This window comes from Phyllobates terribilis, unplaced genomic scaffold (assembly GCF_046119375.1).
Source record: "Phyllobates terribilis strain yellow unplaced genomic scaffold, ASM4611937v1 Scaffold_4__5_contigs__length_816908805, whole genome shotgun sequence".
NCBI lineage: Eukaryota > Metazoa > Chordata > Amphibia > Anura > Dendrobatidae > Phyllobates > Phyllobates terribilis.
The window spans coordinates 145,814,782-145,832,463 of NW_027362764.1; the positions used below are offsets into that span (position 1 = coordinate 145,814,782).

Sequence of the window (17,682 nt, forward strand, 5' to 3'; positions counted from 1 at the left end):
GAGATCACTTTTGACCTCAACATTTAATATAATTCATATGTGTAGCAAAATATCTTGTCTTACAGCTCACACAGTGTAGTTTAATGTCTTAAGTATTTTTCACTAGATTGCATCATCCATACATCCATGCATAGTTAAATGTCCATGCATATATATATATATACATATTTGCTCATCTCTAGCCACAAAAATGCATATCCATGTTATTTTCAGTTTTTAAATATAATTTAATGCAATTAACAATTTTTAGTAAGTATAATGCGAAACTGTGCAAAAATAACATGCATAACATTATATCATCTTTAATTCTAAGCATTAGATAAATGTGGCTTGTTTATTAATGCATACATTGCAAAATCTACCTCTAGTTCACTTATCATATGTTACATAGAGCAGTTACATAAGGCTTAAATAAAAATTGTTTTTTTGGAATGTTGTTGATGTTGTTTTTCAGCAGTTCAGAGCATTTCATCTAAGTTACAGTTTGTGCATTTACTAGTTGGAAATATGCCCCTTGGTTACTGAGAAGCTTCTGGTGAGTTCCTATTTCGATCACTGTTCCATTCTTCATGACAACAATAACATCTGCATTCTGGACTGTAGATAGTCTATGTGCGATCATGATGCAAGTCCTTCCTTTCCTGGCTTGATCAAGCGCTTGTTGTACGATCTGGATAGAAGAGAAAATGATGGCTTTAAATTAATAGAATTACAGTAATATGGATTTTTGCAGGCTGAAAAATCTACTCAAAAGGTTCTGAATGTGCAAATAACGGAATCTTCTTGGAACCCACCTGAAAAAGTGCCACAAAAAGTGAACATACTGAACAGCAATGTAAAAATGACATTTCTGTGAACATGTTCAGTCTTTTGTTACCTCTTTTAACTGCTTAAGGGTTCATAAACCATGAGATGGTAAAAGCCACGTTTACATGTTCAGTATTTTTCATCAGTATTTGTAAGCCCAAACCAGGAGTGGGTGGAAACTGCAGAAGTGGTGACATGTTTCTATTATACTTTTCCTCTGATTGTGCCACTCCTAATTTTGGCTTACAAATACTGAGGTAAAATACTGACAAAATACTGAATGTGTAAACATGTCTTGTAAGAAGCAGCATGCTTCTTTAGGTGGCTTCCACTTGCTAGCTTTAGGCCATGTTCACACTATCAGTATTTGGTCAGTATTTCACATCGGTATTTGTGAGCCAAAACCAGGAGTGGGCCAAAAATGAAGAATTAGGGCACGTGTTTCTATTATACTTTTTGTCTGATTGTTCCTCACCTGGTTTTGACTTACAAATACTGATGTAAAATACTGACCAAATACTGATACTGTGACCGTAGCCTTAGAATAATTCACTGCCTCTGCAAAAACGATGATAAAACTGTCACAGGAAGAAGACTGCCGGATGTAGTTGACTACATCTTGCTGCTCACTTCAACAAGGTGAATTAAATACAAACACATGGGCCATGCACACAGTGAACAAGTCTGTAGGACAGTGTTCACACCACCAAAACACTGAAACACACAAAAACACAGTGAAACAAACGTATAAAAATACTAACAGTAAACAGCAAGTGCTAGTAAAAAGGTGATAAAAACAGGGTATTTAGTTGACACTTTTTTTGCAAAAAATGTATACTAAGCCACTCTACCAACGTCAAGGTAACCCATATCAGAGCAGTCCCTATCTGATGTATTTAAAAACTGATCATGTGTATGGTGTATGGACATTACCTGTTAGATCTTCTCATATAGGTACCATACACATGATCATTTTACTGTGTCTTTGTGTGTTTCACTTCAACAATGTGTATACAGCTGAAAATTATGCACGACAGAGCACACTGTGACTCCATCTGCATCATTATAGTCAGCAGCCCCCAATCTCATTTTGCAGGCGTTTGTCTGACTGCCCTAACAGAGTCACTGAACATATATGCAAACGTTATGTGAACATAGCCTTAGGCCTCATTCAGATGTCTGCATTGCACAATTATGTTCTATCCTTAATTCTTACGGATACAACAGGTACCCATTATGGTCTATGGTGTTGTTCACATGTTCCGCTTTTTTTTCTTTTTTTGCAGACTGTGTGCAAAAATAATGGAGACACATCTTTTTTCCAGTATCTTGGTTGAAAGGTAACAAAAAAAGACTATGGGTGTGATAATCACAGACAGTACATGGATGCCATCACTACCTTGAACTGTAAATTGAAGTCTTCTGACCATCTACAAGTTGCTTTGCCCAATGAGGACTTATCTGGTGAAAGTGTGGCACCCCTGAGGGTTCGGTCACCACAGAGGTACTGAATCTCACCCAGAGGTGCGGTGCCTCACTCTCAGGTAAGAAAGGGGTAAAGCCCAGGACCCTAACACCTGCATCCAAGACTTCACTACTCCAGACCAGCTGGAGGGGCAAGATGCGTCGCGCTTCCTGCTGAGCCCTGTCCCTGGCAGGAGTGGGGGGAACCAGAGTAGGGGGAACCATGTAGTGGGTGTTGGTGGAGGAAGAAGTTCAGGGGAGCACTTGTTAGGGATAGTATAAAGAGGGAAGACATCTTGGGTGTGTAGTCGGTCAGTCAGAACAGGACAGTGAGAGGAGCAGGAGCTCTGCAGGAGCTCTGCTCAAGAGGAGGGCCTTGAAAGAGGCTCAGGACAGAGAGAGAGGAGCAGGAGAAAGGCTCCAGGAACATGGAAGGGACCCCAGGGGTATGGGCAGTGCTGGAGGCCACCCGTACACCCGAATCTGCCAGGCAGTGGAGGGGTCAGGTTGCACAGAGGGGACCGGTCCTTAAACTAGCAGAGTTCCTTAAGCCTCAACTAGGAAACCGGAGGCTGCAGTATTTCAGGTACTGCAGCCACAAGCCACATCTGTCTCACCAAGAAGGTAGCCATAGAGGACCCAGGGGACAGAGAAGACATCGCCCGACAAGGTCCGTGGTCACTGGATTGGGACACTAGGTGTGAGGTGCAGGGAGACGGCCAGAAGCAACACACAGAAGGAGGTCCCGCTATGTACTCTGGAGGTACCTGAGGATCGGCTGAACCCCTCCCTGAGTAAGCACAGGATGACTTGGGAGGTTACCCTGGCCCTGGTAACTTGGAGTCTGAAAATCGTGAGTAAAACCCTGAAGACTGCACCCCACTGTCTCTGTCAGTTATTGCTGCTGCGCCATCACTCCCTGCACTACACTGCACCACGAGTGCTACTTCATAACAACAACATCTACACTGCCCTGGAGCTAAGCTCTACCTGTGGAGAGCTAAACCAACTGTGCAGCATTCACACCAGCTCCAGAGGACCTGCTCCGCAGCGGCGGCTCCCTTTAGCCACATACCACAGGTGGCGTCATGAACTGTATATAAAAACTATGAATCCCCTGTAAATCTTCCTCTTTTGATTGACCGCCCTGGGTCACCGCCACTGTGACATCTCCCCTAACAATGACTGGCCTGGCACCGAGTACCCCACGGCCCAGGGGGCGCGTCAAAAGTTAACTGAGGATTCTCTGCCATGTAGTCCATATCTCCATCTAAAGAAATCCTCAGACTCTGAGCACAAGTGCAACCCACATCAAGTCCATTGTCAGCCCAGAGGGTCCACTAATTCCAGGCAGGCCTCATACTACATATGTTCTTCTTTACTAATTCACTGTAGTACATTCTGATAAAGTGTTATAGTAACTGTATTATTTGAATATTAGTGAAGAAAGGAATGGAATTTTCAGCATATTTTACCTTTTCGCTTTCGTTATCTAGTGCTGAGGTGGCTTCATCAAGCAGCAGAATTTTTGGAGAACGTATAAGTGCTCGGGCAATAGCGATCCTTTGCTTCTGACCCCCAGAGAGCTGAGTGCCTTTAGCTCCAACTGATGTGTTATATTTCTATGGGTAGGAAACACATATTTATGGAAATTTTAATGAAGATGTGATATGACAGACGAGAGACAACCGATATACAGTGGTGTAAAAAAGTGTTTGCCCCCTTCCTGTTTCTTATTATTTTGTTTGTCTCACTTAAATGTTTCAAATCACAAAACAAATTTAAATATTAGACAAAGATAACACAAGTAAACACAAAATATAGTTTTTAAATGAACGACTTTATTATTAAGGGAAAATGAAATCCAAACCTACATGGCCCTGTGTGAAAAAGTGATTGCCCCTAAACCTAATAACAGGTTGGGCCACCCTTAGCAGCAACAACTGCAATCAAGTGTTTGCAATAGCTGGAAATGAGTCTTTTACAACACTCTGTAGGAATTTTGGCCCACTCATCTTTGCAAAATTGTTGTAATTCCGTCACATTGGAGGGTTTCCAAGAATGAACTGTCCTTTGAAGGTCATTCTACAGCATCTCAATTGGATTAAGATCAGGACTTTGACTAGGCCACTCCAAAGTCTTAACTTTATCTTTCTTAAGCTATCCAGAGGTGGACTTGGTGTGTTTTGGATCTTTGTCCTACTGCATAACCCAAGTGCGCTTCAGCTTGAGGACACAAAGAGATGGCCGGACATTCTACTTCAGCATATTTTGGTAGACAGCAGAATTCATGGTTCCATTTAGAACACCACATCTTCCAGGTCCTGAAGCAGAAAAACAGCCCAAGACCATCACACTACCTCCACCATATTTTGCTGTTGGTATTATGTTTCTTTTCTGAAATGCTGTGTTACTTCTACGTCAGATGTAATGAAACATACACCTTCCAAAAAGTTAAACATTCTCCCAAAAGACTTGGCGATCATCAAAATGTTTTCTGGCAAAACTGAGACAAGCCTTTATGTTCTTTTTGCTCATAAGTGGTTTTCGTCTAGGAACTCTGTCATGCATGCCATTTTTGCCCAGTCTCTTCCTTATGGTGGAGTCATGAACACTAACCTTAACTGAGGCAACTGAGGCCTGCAGTTCTTTGGATGTTGTTGTGGGGTCTTTTGTGACCTTTTGGATGAGTTTTTTTGCGCTCTTGGGGTAATTTTGGTCAGCTGGCCACTACTGGCTAGGTTCACACTGTTTGCCATTTATAGATAATGGTCTCACTGTGGGTTGCTAGAGTCCTACAGCTTTAGAAATGGCTTTATAACCTTTTACAGACTGATAGATCTCAATTATTTTGTTTCTCATTTGTTCCTGAATTTCTTTGGATGGCAGCATGATGTCTAGCTTTTGAAGATCTTTTGGTCTACTTCACTTTGTCAGTCAGGTCATATTTAAGTGATTTCTTGAATGAGAACAGGTGTGGCAGTAATCAGGTCTGTGTGTGGCTAGGGAGATTGAACTCTGCTTCCCAAAGATGTGGTAAACCACAGTTAAAACATAAATTAAGGTTGGGGTGGGGGCAATCACTTTTTCACGCAAGGCCATGTAGGTTTGGATTTTTTTTCCCTTAATAATAAAGACCTTCAATTAAAAACTGCATTTTGTGATTACTTGTGTTATCTTTGTCAAATATTTAAATTTGTTTTGTGATATGAAACATTTAAGTGTGACAAACATGCAAAAGAATAAGAAATCAAGAAGGGGCAAACACTTTTTCACACCACTGTAAGCATGAAAAGCTATAATCCCTTATAAAAGCTAACATATCCATATATCACAAGCATGATTTGCTCCTGTCAAGAATTACATTTATAGGAGAAACATTTTTTTCATTAGGATGATCACAGCCATTGGGCATTTTTACCTCTGGCAGCTCTTCTATGAATGAATGGATATTTGCAGCTTTCGCGGCTCGCTGTATTTCCTCCATAGGCACTTCCCGGGTGTTGTCCCCATAGGCAATGTTCTCAGCAATACTGCAGTCAAATAGCATTGGCTCTTGGGACACAATTCCAATTTGTGATCGAAGCCATTGCACATTGATGTCTTTTATGTTAGTGTTATCGAACAACTAAAAAAATCCACAGAAGATGCGCAAGATTTAGATCATGATTGCCTTGTAGTCATCAATATATTAAAGGGATTTTCCCACTAAATATATATAACACCTTTCCACATGAAAGCTGATCACTGGGTATCTGATTGTTGGTACCGCCACCATTATTTTGAATAACGGTCCCAAAGTCCCTTTGGTGAAAGAAGATATACCACATATGCTCCATTTACTTTCATGGGTCTATAGCGATTGGTTGTGCACATATGGGACCACTACTCACAAACTGTGAATTAGGGCTCATTCAGACATTTGATTTTCGTGTATGAGTGCTATCCATGTTTTTTAAGGATAGAACTTGTACCTGTGATAGTCTATGGGGCCCGTCACATGTTTGTAATTTTCCTCGGACCAAAAATCACAGAGAGATGTTCAATTTTGATCAGATTAAAATCAGCAATGCAAGTTAATGGGTTCATGAAAAAAATCGGACCGTACTTAGCTGACATGCAAGTGCGGTCCGTCAGAACAGAATGGAGGCGGTGGAGAATTTTTTTTTTAATTTCTCCACATAGAAGAAAAATAAACTCTGATGTAAGTTTGATCAGCATAATCTGTCCATTTTTCTTGTACAAGGAAAAATTGGAAATTTCAATGTGACCTAAGGGTGAGGTCATGCTTGTTTATTAACCTCCCGTCCTATGCCCTGCTATGCCTTCCCGCCCGAGCATGCGCAGAGCGCCGCTCCCATGGAGCGAGCATTGTTTCCTTCCGGCCCCGTTTGGCTGAGTACTATCAGCAGAGTGAAAGTCTCAGTGACTCACTGTCACTTGCGCAACACAAGAATGCCGCGCAGTACGCAGCCAAACAGGGCCGAAGGGAAACAAAGCACGCTCCATGGGAGCCGCGCTCTGCGCATGCGCGGGAGGGGGGGCAGAGCAGAGCACGTCACAGGGCCCTGTGACATGCAGGGGAGGGGGGAATATGGTAATTTAGCACAGAGGCAGCGATTTAGGGGAATAGTAAGCAGATAGGAGGGGTTTGCTTGGCGTTCCACAGGTGTAAAGCCTCTGGAAAACAGACTTTATAAAACCAGATTTCTCTGCAATCAGACCTCTGCTATGGGCCATACAGGTAAGTATAGATTTACTTTTCTATCACCTGTTTGCCCATAGTAAAGGTCGGATATCGCCCAGGGGGGTGACAGATTCTCTATAAATAGCTAGCCTGTAGGTAACTATTTTTAACAGCGAACTGGTGTCAATAACTTCGGTAACACACTGCAACAAAATTTAAATGGAGGCCAGAAATGGCTGAATTTGGAGCAAACTTGTGACGGAAAACCACAGTTTTAAATAGTTGGCCTGTAGGTTACTATTTTTCACAGCGACCTGGTGTCAACAACTGCAATAACACACTAAAACAGACTTAATAAAACCAGATTTCTCTGCAATCAGACCTCTACTATGGGCCATACAGGTAAGTACAGATTTACTTTTCTATACCCTGTATGGCCATAGTAGAGGTCTGATATCACCCAGGGGGGTGACATTCCCTTTAAAACTGTGGTTTGTCCATCTCACGTATCACATATAAGTGCGCTCAAAATTCTGCCATTTCTGGCCTCCATTTAAATTTTGTTGCAGTGTGTTAGTGAAGTTATTGACACCAGGTCGCTGTGAAAAATGGTAACCTACGGGCAAGCTATTTAAAACCGTGGTTTTAAGTCACACGTATCATATATCACTGCGGTTCAAATCCAGCCATTTGTACTGAACATGGAAAATATTGTCCTCCATTTAAAATGGGCAAGGCGCGTGACAAGGGACGGGGAAGTGGTTGTGATGGTTCATGCAGAGGACGAGGCCGAGGCCGTGGGCTAGCTGAAATTGTGCCACAACAAACACCCACATCTTCTCGTTTGACCTTTCCTGTCCCAATTAATAGGGGACCTCAGAACACCACTATTGAGCACAGAGCAGTGTGAAAAGATTTTTGGTTGAATAGCAGATAATGCTTCCAGTCACTTAGCCACCACCACCACCATTCTGTCTTCCACAGAGTCAAGTCTCAGTAGCCGTGAGTCTGGACTGCATATTCCTCACCCTGATCCTCCTTCCTCCCACCATGCCAAGTGCCTGGAGACAACTGATCCTACACTTGGACACTCCGAAGAGCTTTTAACTTTTCCATTTATAAATTCCGGCCTCTCGCCCGGGCCACTTGTAGCGAGGCAAGAGGAGATCACATGTAGCGATGCCCAAATATCTGAGTAGCCACGGTCACACGAAGGCAACATTGGGAAACTGTTACAAGAGGTGGACGATGATGAGACACAATTGCCAGAAAGTCAGGAAAAGGACCAGGGTGTGGAAGTGGAAGACGAGGTGGTGAATGATATAGTAACTGACCCATCCTGACAGGGGGACATACAGAGCAAGGACAGAAGCACACAGGGGGAGGGAGGCGTAGCACCACAACAGACAGGAAGAAGCATGGTGGTGGCCACAGACAGAAGGCAGGCAACCGTTCCCCGCAACATCAACACGACGGAAGTTGCCAGTACAACTGTTAGGTCTTCCCGAGTCTGGTTGTTTTTTAAAGACTCTGCCGATAACCCCAAAAAGGCCATTTGCACCACCTGCCAGGCCAGCATCAGCAGGGGTAGCAAAACTTTCAGCCTGACCACCACCAGCATGATCAGGCACATGACAGAAAAGCACCCGACTAAGTGGGCTAAACCCCATGGTTCAGGAACAGTGTCTATGGGTGGCACCACTGCTTCTTCCGCTGTTGTGCATGAAAGCCAATCCCCTGTCCACGGAGCATGCGAAGCTGCCTCCTGCCCTGCACCAGTCATTGTACACTCTCAACTACCACCAACAGCAAGCACGTCCACGTCCTTGTCCCAGCGCTGCGTTCTGTTTTCCCTACCCCAGTCCTTTGAACGGAAAAACAAATACGCAGCCAACACCTACAGGCCACACTACTAAATTCACAGATTTCACAAATGCTTGTGTGATGAACCTGTAGCCGCCATCTTGGTAATGATAAATCATATCCAGGGATGGCCACGCTTCAGCAGCCCCCACCCTTGGGACCTTCTGTTAAAACGTCAACTAGATAGTTTCCCCCCATCCAGGCTCCTGTAAGATAAGAAGCCTACTTAACACTTGAATGCTAGGAGCTTCAAAGACTTCGAGAGGAAACACAGCCAGCAGGGGGGGTGCTTCGTCTATCTGTACCTGACCATTTGTCCCATAGGACTAGTTTCTTTGTCTGTCACAAGCATGGAGGCATAAGATATAGAAACATGAATAGTACACGCATGTTGCGTGGGATGGGCCAATAAAAAAATATCACGGCGTCCCGGAGCCATTGCGCACACAAGCCTCCGCGGTAGACGTTTGTACGTGCTCTGGAAGCCAAGATATAGCGCGGAGCCATTCCTGAGGACCGTATGGTATCATAATTGATATCAAAAGGTCGGTTACGGCGGCCCGAATCCATGGGAACCCCTGGGGGTATCATGAGACCATCCCAGAAGAAGTTATTGGGTTCCATAGAATTTGGGCTTCTGATCGAAGTTAGACCTGAGGGTGGAGACTGAGCCAGCTGACCTCACCAGCAGTGGGCGGGACGGGGCAGGTAAGATAGCAGGACAGACAAGAGACAAGTCAGTTTTTGACCCAAGAGTGGTGTGCTGAACATCTGAGCACCAGCTGAGGCCACCAAGGGGAGGAGCAGTTTGACCATGCGGTGGTAGGCCTCAGCCTGTAACAAAGAACCGTGCCTGCGACCGCAGAATCCTCTCCCTGCGTCACAAGAAAATCAAGAAACCGGTAACTGATATGCTGTGGTGATTCTGTGTGTTGTATTCCATTGTTGTATAGTTTAGCCTGACCTTATACCTGTGTATATTTAGTTGTATATCGTGTATCTAGTGTATTATTATAATCAATTACCTCAAGTAATTGTGGGCCTGCCTTTTATTCTGCATAACGAACGCACGTCCGTGTGAGCTCGGCTCAAGCCAAAAACGCTACCCAGGGTTGGTTCCTGACCCGATATAGGCCCATTCACGGACTGGGCGTATATCTAAAATAGGGACTGGTGGCAGCATACCAACTGGGGATTGGGGAAGGCTGGTAGTGACGGTCGGAGGTTCAGATATATATCTTCCTGGCGCGGCCAAGGAAGGTATATATACCGCCCTCACTACAGAGGGCCCCGATACCCAGTAGGTTACAGGACAGTCTCCCTGGCGACCGCTTATCCTAGGTGCAGTTCCTTGACTGACCTGAGGCTAAGAGGGCGCTAGCGAGTTGTGCTGTGTAGTGACGTTACGGTTTAGTGACGTTGAAGGGATAACACACTACCGTGTTCCCTGCGCTGGTTGCAGCTACCTGGCACTACTTTCTCTAGGTGCAGTACCTTGACTGACCTGAGAGGTAAGGGGGCGCCAGAGAGCTGCACCCACCGGCCGGCTTTCATCACATTGGTCAGAGCGGTGGGATTGCAGAATAATAGTGTTGTGGGACCCCTACTCCCAGGCACTACAGACTGCCAGTGGTAACTTCCACTGCTGGAGTCTTAAGGTCAGCCCAACGTTAGACGGTCAGGCTAAAAGTATAACAAGGTGTGTGCAAACTCAGGGTTGCAGCGGTGTCGGTTACCAAGATGGCAGACGGCACCAGGAGCAAGACCCTGCAAGAGGCTAATGCTACGGTCCGTGTGGCAGGAGGGGAGGACATTGTTACTCATGGCGAGGAGGAGTCCAGCCCGGGCACCTCAGGGAGCCAGTCCCCAGTATACGGTCCCGCAGTGGGCTGCCCACCACCTACCCAGCCCAGCCTGTCCAGATCACAAGCCCTTTTACAAGCGGCTATGGCAAGTCTCCAGTCTCATGGCGATGCCGTCTACAAAACCCTCCTGGCAGCATCAGAGAAGGCAGCGGAGGAGGAGCGTGCAGAGCGGGCTGCGGAGCGGGCTGCGGAGCGGGCTGCGGAGCGTGAAGCTGCAGAGCGCCGGGAGGCTGCGGAGCGTGAAGCTGCAGAGCGCCGGGAGGTTGCGGAGCGTGCAGAGCGAGCTGCGGAGCGCCAGCACCAACTGGACCTGGCCCAGCGGGGGCTTCCGCTAGAGCAACCAACCCATCAGGAGACCAAGTCGTCCAAAGTCCGAGCTGAGGACTTCCCTCTACTGGAGAAGGATGGGGACCTGGACTCCTTTCTGGTGGCATTTGAACGGACCTGTCTTCAGCACCATCTGGCCCGGGATCAGTGGGCCAGATACCTGACCCCCCGTTTGAGGGGTAAGTCCCTGGATGCCTTGGGGGACTTACCTGCCGGGGAGGTACAGAACTACGACTGCATCAAGCGGGCCCTGATCCGGCAGTACAACCTCACTCCCGAGTCGTACCGCCAGAAGTTCCGGAGCCTGCTGCGTGGCCCCAAGGACACCTGGACCGATCATATGCGGGCGCTGTTGAGAGCCGCAGAGCACTGGACCTCGGGTCTAGCGCTTACTACCCGCCAGGAGGTCCAGGAACTGTTCGTCACGGAGCAGTTCTTGTGGAACTGCCCAGAGGACCTCCGACAGTTCCTCCGTGACCGAAAACCAACAGGGGCTTCTGCTACAGCCGCCCTGGCAGACGAGTATGCCAATAACAGGGCGCCTGAGCTGAAGAAGTCTGCCAGCAGCACCTGGAGAGGGGGTAAGCCCAGTCATGCCCCTGTTTCCCCGGCCCCTAGAACACAAGGGGTGTATCCCCCTGTTGCCCTCTCCAGGCAAGGACCAGACGTAAGACGTTGTCATCTATGCAACAAACCAGGACACTTTAGGGCTGAGTGTCCCCAGCGCCAAAAGACCCCATCCCAGTCCCAGAGAGCGCCCAATGTTTTGTGTGTGGGAGGGGGTGGTGGTAGGTCCCTGGACAACATCCAACCCGTCACCATAGGCCGTTCTGCGGTCATGGGACTGCGGGACACGGGCGCTGAACGAACACTGGTACGGCCTGAGGTGGTGTCCCCCCAGGACTTGGTACCAGGAAAGACTCTTTCCGTCTCCGGGGTTGGAGGCGTGGAGCCGGCACTTCCCGTTGCCATGGTGTATTTGGACTGGGGTGCCGGAAGGGGGATGCGGGAGGTGGGAGTAACGCCAAATATTCCCGCAAATGTTTTATTAGGGACCGACTTGGGGCGTCTAGTATCGCAGTATGTACCCTCTGAACCCCCAAGTTCGGCCCCCCAAGAGTGTATTGATTTGTCTGCTGCTAATGCCAACCATGTTGTATGTAGTGTGTGTCCTGCTGAGGAGGAGGGAGTGAAACCTGAGGGTAACACCTGCACAGACACAACACAAACAGGGTTAGTGAAAGCAGGTGGGGGTGTCCCAAGAGAGGAGCCGCCAGGTAAGACCCCAGGGCAGGAGTTCCCCACATCCGAGATGTCCAAAGGCCTAGGAAGCCTGCCTGATCGGGCGGCTTGGTCAGAAACAGAGGGGAAGCGGGCACTACCCACGGTCACAGCGGTCATAGCCGCTGTCACCAGGAGTGGGAGCGCCGGAGCCCAAGGAGCCTTGCAGAGGTCCGACGGCTTCCCCACTTCTGACCAAGTGTCTGCCGGATCAGACAGCGGCCAGGTGACATGCCCGGAGGGGCTGACAGAGGATGTGGCAGTTTCGTCGATTCTGGCCACATCAAGTCAGGAATTTCAGGCTGCGTTGGAAGCAGACGACAGCCTGAAAGCTCTCAAGGAACAGGCGGCACAGCCTCCCATGGAGTCAGACTGCGAGCGGGTGGTCTGGGACCAGGGACGGCTGTACCGGGTAACGGTCCAGCAGGGTTCACCGGAGGCGTGGCCCAGGGACCGACAGTTAGTGGTACCCTATCCGTTCAGGGCGGAATTGTTGCGGGTCGCACACGAGATTCCGATGGCCGGACACCTAGGGATCGCTAAAACCAAGGCCAGGATAGCTCAGCATTTCTACTGGCCTGGGATGGGAGCCGCGGTGGGTGCCTACTGCCGTTCGTGTGACACCTGTCAGAGGGTGGGGAAGGCGGGGCCGCGCCCCAAAGCCCCACTGGTAACTCTGCCAATCATCGAAGAGCCTTTCTCGAGGGTCGCTGTGGATCTTATTGGACCTCTGTCCACTCCCAGCCACTCCGGGAAATGCTTCATACTCACGGTAGTGGACTATGCCACCCGGTACCCGGAAGCGGTAGCTTTGTCGTCCATTCGGGCCGACAAGGTGGCTACCGCCTTACTGGAGATCTTCTCCAGAGTGGGTTTCCCCCAAGAAATGCTCACCGACCGAGGGACCCAGTTCATGTCGCGGCTGATGGAGTCCCTCTGTAAGCAAATGCAGGTGCAACATCTGGTGGCCAGCCCGTATCACCCACAGACTAATGGCCTGTGTGAGCGGTTCAATGGCACCTTAAAGCAGATGCTTAAGATGTTGGTCGACTCCCACGGGAGAGACTGGGAGCGTTACCTCCCACACCTCCTATTTGCTTACCGGGAGGTTCCGCAGGCCTCAACGGGGTTCTCCCCCTTTGAGCTCCTGTACGGGCGACGGGTACGGGGCCCCCTGGCTCTGGTGAAGGAAGCATGGGAAGGGGATTTGGCCACCCCCGAGGTGTCGGTCATCGAGTATGTCATGCGCCACCGGGACAGGATGATGGCCTTGGCAAAGCTGGTGCAGGACAATATGGCCCAGGCCCAGGCCGACCAGAAGCGGTGGTACGACCAGAATGCTTGTGAGAGGACCTACCAGGTGGGTCAAAAGGTGTGGGTACTGGTCCCCGTACCACAGAACAAGCTTCAGGCAGCCTGGGAAGGTCCCTACTTCGTGCACCAGAAACTCAATGCCGTCACCTATCTGGTCACCCTGGATCACGCCCGTGGAAGGAGGAAGGCCTTCCACGTGAACATGATGAAGGCTCATCATGAGCGGGAAGCGACTGCCCACCCAGTGTGCAACCTTCCCGAGGAAGGAGAGGTAGAAACCCTCCTGGATCTGCTCACCCAAGCCAAGGCGGGTGGGTCCATCGAGGATGTGGGGGTTGGCCACCAGCTCACGGAGGACCAACGGTCCCAGCTGGGGACCACCCTGCACCCCTTCCGGGGGCTGTTCAGCAGCCTGCCCGGAAGGACTGAGATGGCTGTCCACGACGTGGACACTGGCGATCACCCGCCGATCCGGCGTTCAGCATATCGGGTCTCTTTCGAGGTGCAGGGAAACATGCGCCAAGAGATAGACGAGATGCTGAAGCTGGGGGTGATCCAGGCATCCAGCAGCGCGTGGGCCTCGCCTGTAGTCCTCGTACCAAAGAAGGACCGAACTACACGGTTCTGCGTGGACTACCGGGGGCTCAACGCTGTAACGGCCACCGATGCGTTCCCCATACCACGCATCGATGACCTGCTCGATCGGATGGCCGGGGCTAAGTACCTGACCATCATGGATCTGAGCCGGGGGTACTGGCAGATTCCTCTGACCCCCGCGGCAAGGGAACGCTCTGCCTTTATCACCCCTTTTGGACTGTACGAGTCCACAGTGATGCCATTCGGCATGAAGAATGCCCCTGCCACTTTTCAGCGGATGGTCAATACGCTGCTTGAGGGACTTGAAGGGTACGCGGCTGCGTACTTGGACGATATTGCAGTCTTCAGTCCCACTTGGGAGGATCACCTAGAGCACCTGCGGCAGGTGCTCGGTCGGATCCACCGGGCAGGCTTGACCATCAAGCTGGAAAAGTGCCAGCTGGGCATGAGTGAGGTCCTCTACCTGGGTCACCGGGTAGGCGGGGGGGTTCTGAAGCCAGAACCGGGGAAAGTGGATGCCATCGCATCCTGGCCCACTCCTAGGACCAAAAAGCAGGTGATGTCCTTCTTGGGGACCGCCGGGTACTATAGGAGGTTCGTCCCACACTATAGCACCCTGGCCAAGCCCCTGACGGACCTCACCAAGAAGAAGCTGCCCGTCGCAGTCGACTGGACAGTCGCCTGCGAGACAGCTTTCGGGGCACTCAAGGCCGCCCTAAGTAGCTCCCCTGTACTGCAAGCTGCCGACTTCGACCGGCCGTTTGTGGTACAGACCGACGCCAGTGACTTTGGCCTCGGTGCTGTGCTAAGTCAGGTCAACACGACAGGCCAGGAACATCCTGTCTTGTACCTGAGCAGGAAGCTACTGCCCCGGGAGGTGGCTTACTCCACGGTGGAAAAAGAATGCCTGGCAATTGTATGGGCCCTGCAGCGTCTGCAGCCCTACTTGTACGGGAGCCATTTCACCGTGGAGACGGACCACAACCCCCTCAGCTGGTTACACACGGTCTCTGGGTCGAATGGCAGGTTGCTACGCTGGAGCCTCGCTCTCCAGCAGTACCACTTCTCCATTCGCCACAGAAGAGGCCGTGACCACGGTAACGCTGACGGGTTATCCCGGCAAGGGGAGGGTGCAGAAGGACGCACGGGGGAACACAGGAATGTGCTACCCCCTCGCGCCCTCGTATAGGGGGAGGTGTGATGAACCTGTAGCCGCCATCTTGGTAATGATAAATCATATCCAGGGATGGCCACGCTTCAGCAGCCCCCACCCTTGGGACCTTCTGTTAAAACGTCAACTAGATAGTTTCCCCCCATCCAGGCTCCTGTAAGATAAGAAGCCTACTTAACACTTGAATGCTAGGAGCTTCAAAGACTTCGAGAGGAAACACAGCCAGCAGGGGGGGTGCTTCGTCTATCTGTACCTGACCATTTGTCCCATAGGACTAGTTTCTTTGTCTGTCACAAGCATGGAGGCATAAGATATAGAAACATGAATAGTACACGCATGTTGCGTGGGATGGGCCAATAAAAAAATATCACGGCGTCCCGGAGCCATTGCGCACACAAGCCTCCGCGGTAGACGTTTGTACGTGCTCTGGAAGCCAAGATATAGCGCGGAGCCATTCCTGAGGACCGTATGGTATCATAATTGATATCAAAAGGTCGGTTACGGCGGCCCGAATCCATGGGAACCCCTGGGGGTATCATGAGACCATCCCAGAAGAAGTTATTGGGTTCCATAGAATTTGGGCTTCTGATCGAAGTTAGACCTGAGGGTGGAGACTGAGCCAGCTGACCTCACCAGCAGTGGGCGGGACGGGGCAGGTAAGATAGCAGGACAGACAAGAGACAAGTCAGTTTTTGACCCAAGAGTGGTGTGCTGAACATCTGAGCACCAGCTGAGGCCACCAAGGGGAGGAGCAGTTTGACCATGCGGTGGTAGGCCTCAGCCTGTAACAAAGAACCGTGCCTGCGACCGCAGAATCCTCTCCCTGCGTCACAAGAAAATCAAGAAACCGGTAACTGATATGCTGTGGTGATTCTGTGTGTTGTATTCCATTGTTGTATAGTTTAGCCTGACCTTATACCTGTGTATATTTAGTTGTATATCGTGTATCTAGTGTATTATTATAATCAATTACCTCAAGTAATTGTGGGCCTGCCTTTTATTCTGCATAACGAACGCACGTCCGTGTGAGCTCGGCTCAAGCCAAAAACGCTACCCAGGGTTGGTTCCTGACCCGATATAGGCCCATTCACGGACTGGGCGTATATCTAAAATAGGGACTGGTGGCAGCATACCAACTGGGGATTGGGGAAGGCTGGTAGTGACGGTCGGAGGTTCAGATATATATCTTCCTGGCGCGGCCAAGGAAGGTATATATACCGCCCTCACTACAGAGGGCCCCGATACCCAGTAGGTTACAGGACAGTCTCCCTGGCGACCGCTTATCCTAGGTGCAGTTCCTTGACTGACCTGAGGCTAAGAGGGCGCTAGCGAGTTGTGCTGTGTAGTGACGTTACGGTTTAGTGACGTTGAAGGGATAACACACTACCGTGTTCCCTGCGCTGGTTGCAGCTACCTGGCACTACTTTCTCTAGGTGCAGTACCTTGACTGACCTGAGAGGTAAGGGGGCGCCAGAGAGCTGCACCCACCGGCCGGCTTTCATCACAGCTTGCACTCTAAATGTTGCCTTTTAGGCTCGTTGAGACTGAAGCTTTCCACAACCTGATGGCGGCAGCTGTCCCTCGGTACTTAGTCCCCAGCCGCCACTATTTCTCCCTGTGTGCCGTCCCCGCATTACACGAGCACGTGCCCCAAAACATTAGCCGTGCCCTCAACAACGCAGTTACTGGGAAAGACCACCTAACCACGGATTTGTGGACAAGTGCTTGTAGGCAGGAATGGTACATCTCGCTGACGGCACACTGGGTTAACATAGTGGAAGCCGAGACCCAGTCGAACCTTGAGACGGAACACGTCCTCCCGACACCAAGTATTGCAGGCCCTGGGTCAATCAGGGTTGCCCCCACATTTTACAGCTCCTGCACCTCCTCCTCCTCTTCAGCATCCATCTCTGAAATGACCACTTCAGTCGCAATCGGAAGCACTGCAACACTGCCTTGGTCAAGCTGCAACAGGTTGTGCTGAAGCTAATAAGCTTAGGTGATTAATCACACAACACTAAAGAGTTGTGGACAGATCTGAAAGAGCAGGCAGATCTGTGGCTGACACTGCTGAACCTACAGCCAGACATGGTCGTGTGTGACAATGGCCGGAACATGGTGGTGGCTCTGAGGCGAGCTCACACACGTACCATGCCTGGCCCAAGTGCTTAACCTTGTGGTTCAGTGGTTTCTCAAAACCTACCCGGAGCTGCTTGTCAAAGTAAGCCACCTGTGTGCCCATTTTAGAGAGTCAACTACTGCTTCGGGCCGCCCTTGCCGTGTTTCAGCAGCATTTGCAGCTTCCA

At 49.7% G+C, this 17,682-nt stretch overlaps 1 protein-coding gene across 15 annotated transcripts in view; it reads right to left on the minus strand.

Annotated features, from left to right (window-relative positions):
• Nucleotides 1-293: 293 nt before the first annotated feature.
• The window catches only part of LOC141265129 (ATP-binding cassette sub-family B member 5-like), a 401,328-nt gene continuing 383,939 nt past the window's right edge, over nt 294-17,682 (minus strand). For 7 of the 15 annotated variants that reach the window (XM_073677821.1, XM_073677820.1, XM_073677825.1 and 4 more), the window contains 3 exons: nt 5,693-5,899; nt 3,747-3,893; nt 298-670 (listed from right to left, as the gene is read on the minus strand). In XM_073677821.1, the coding sequence (XP_073533922.1) occupies nt 473-670; nt 3,747-3,893; nt 5,693-5,899 (552 nt within the window). In that variant the 3' untranslated portion in view covers nt 298-472. Of the gene's footprint in view, nt 671-3,746; nt 3,894-5,692; nt 5,900-17,682 lie in introns of all 15 variants that reach the window. The other 8 variants (XM_073677819.1, XM_073677817.1, XM_073677814.1 and 5 more) reach the window with 3 other exon arrangements.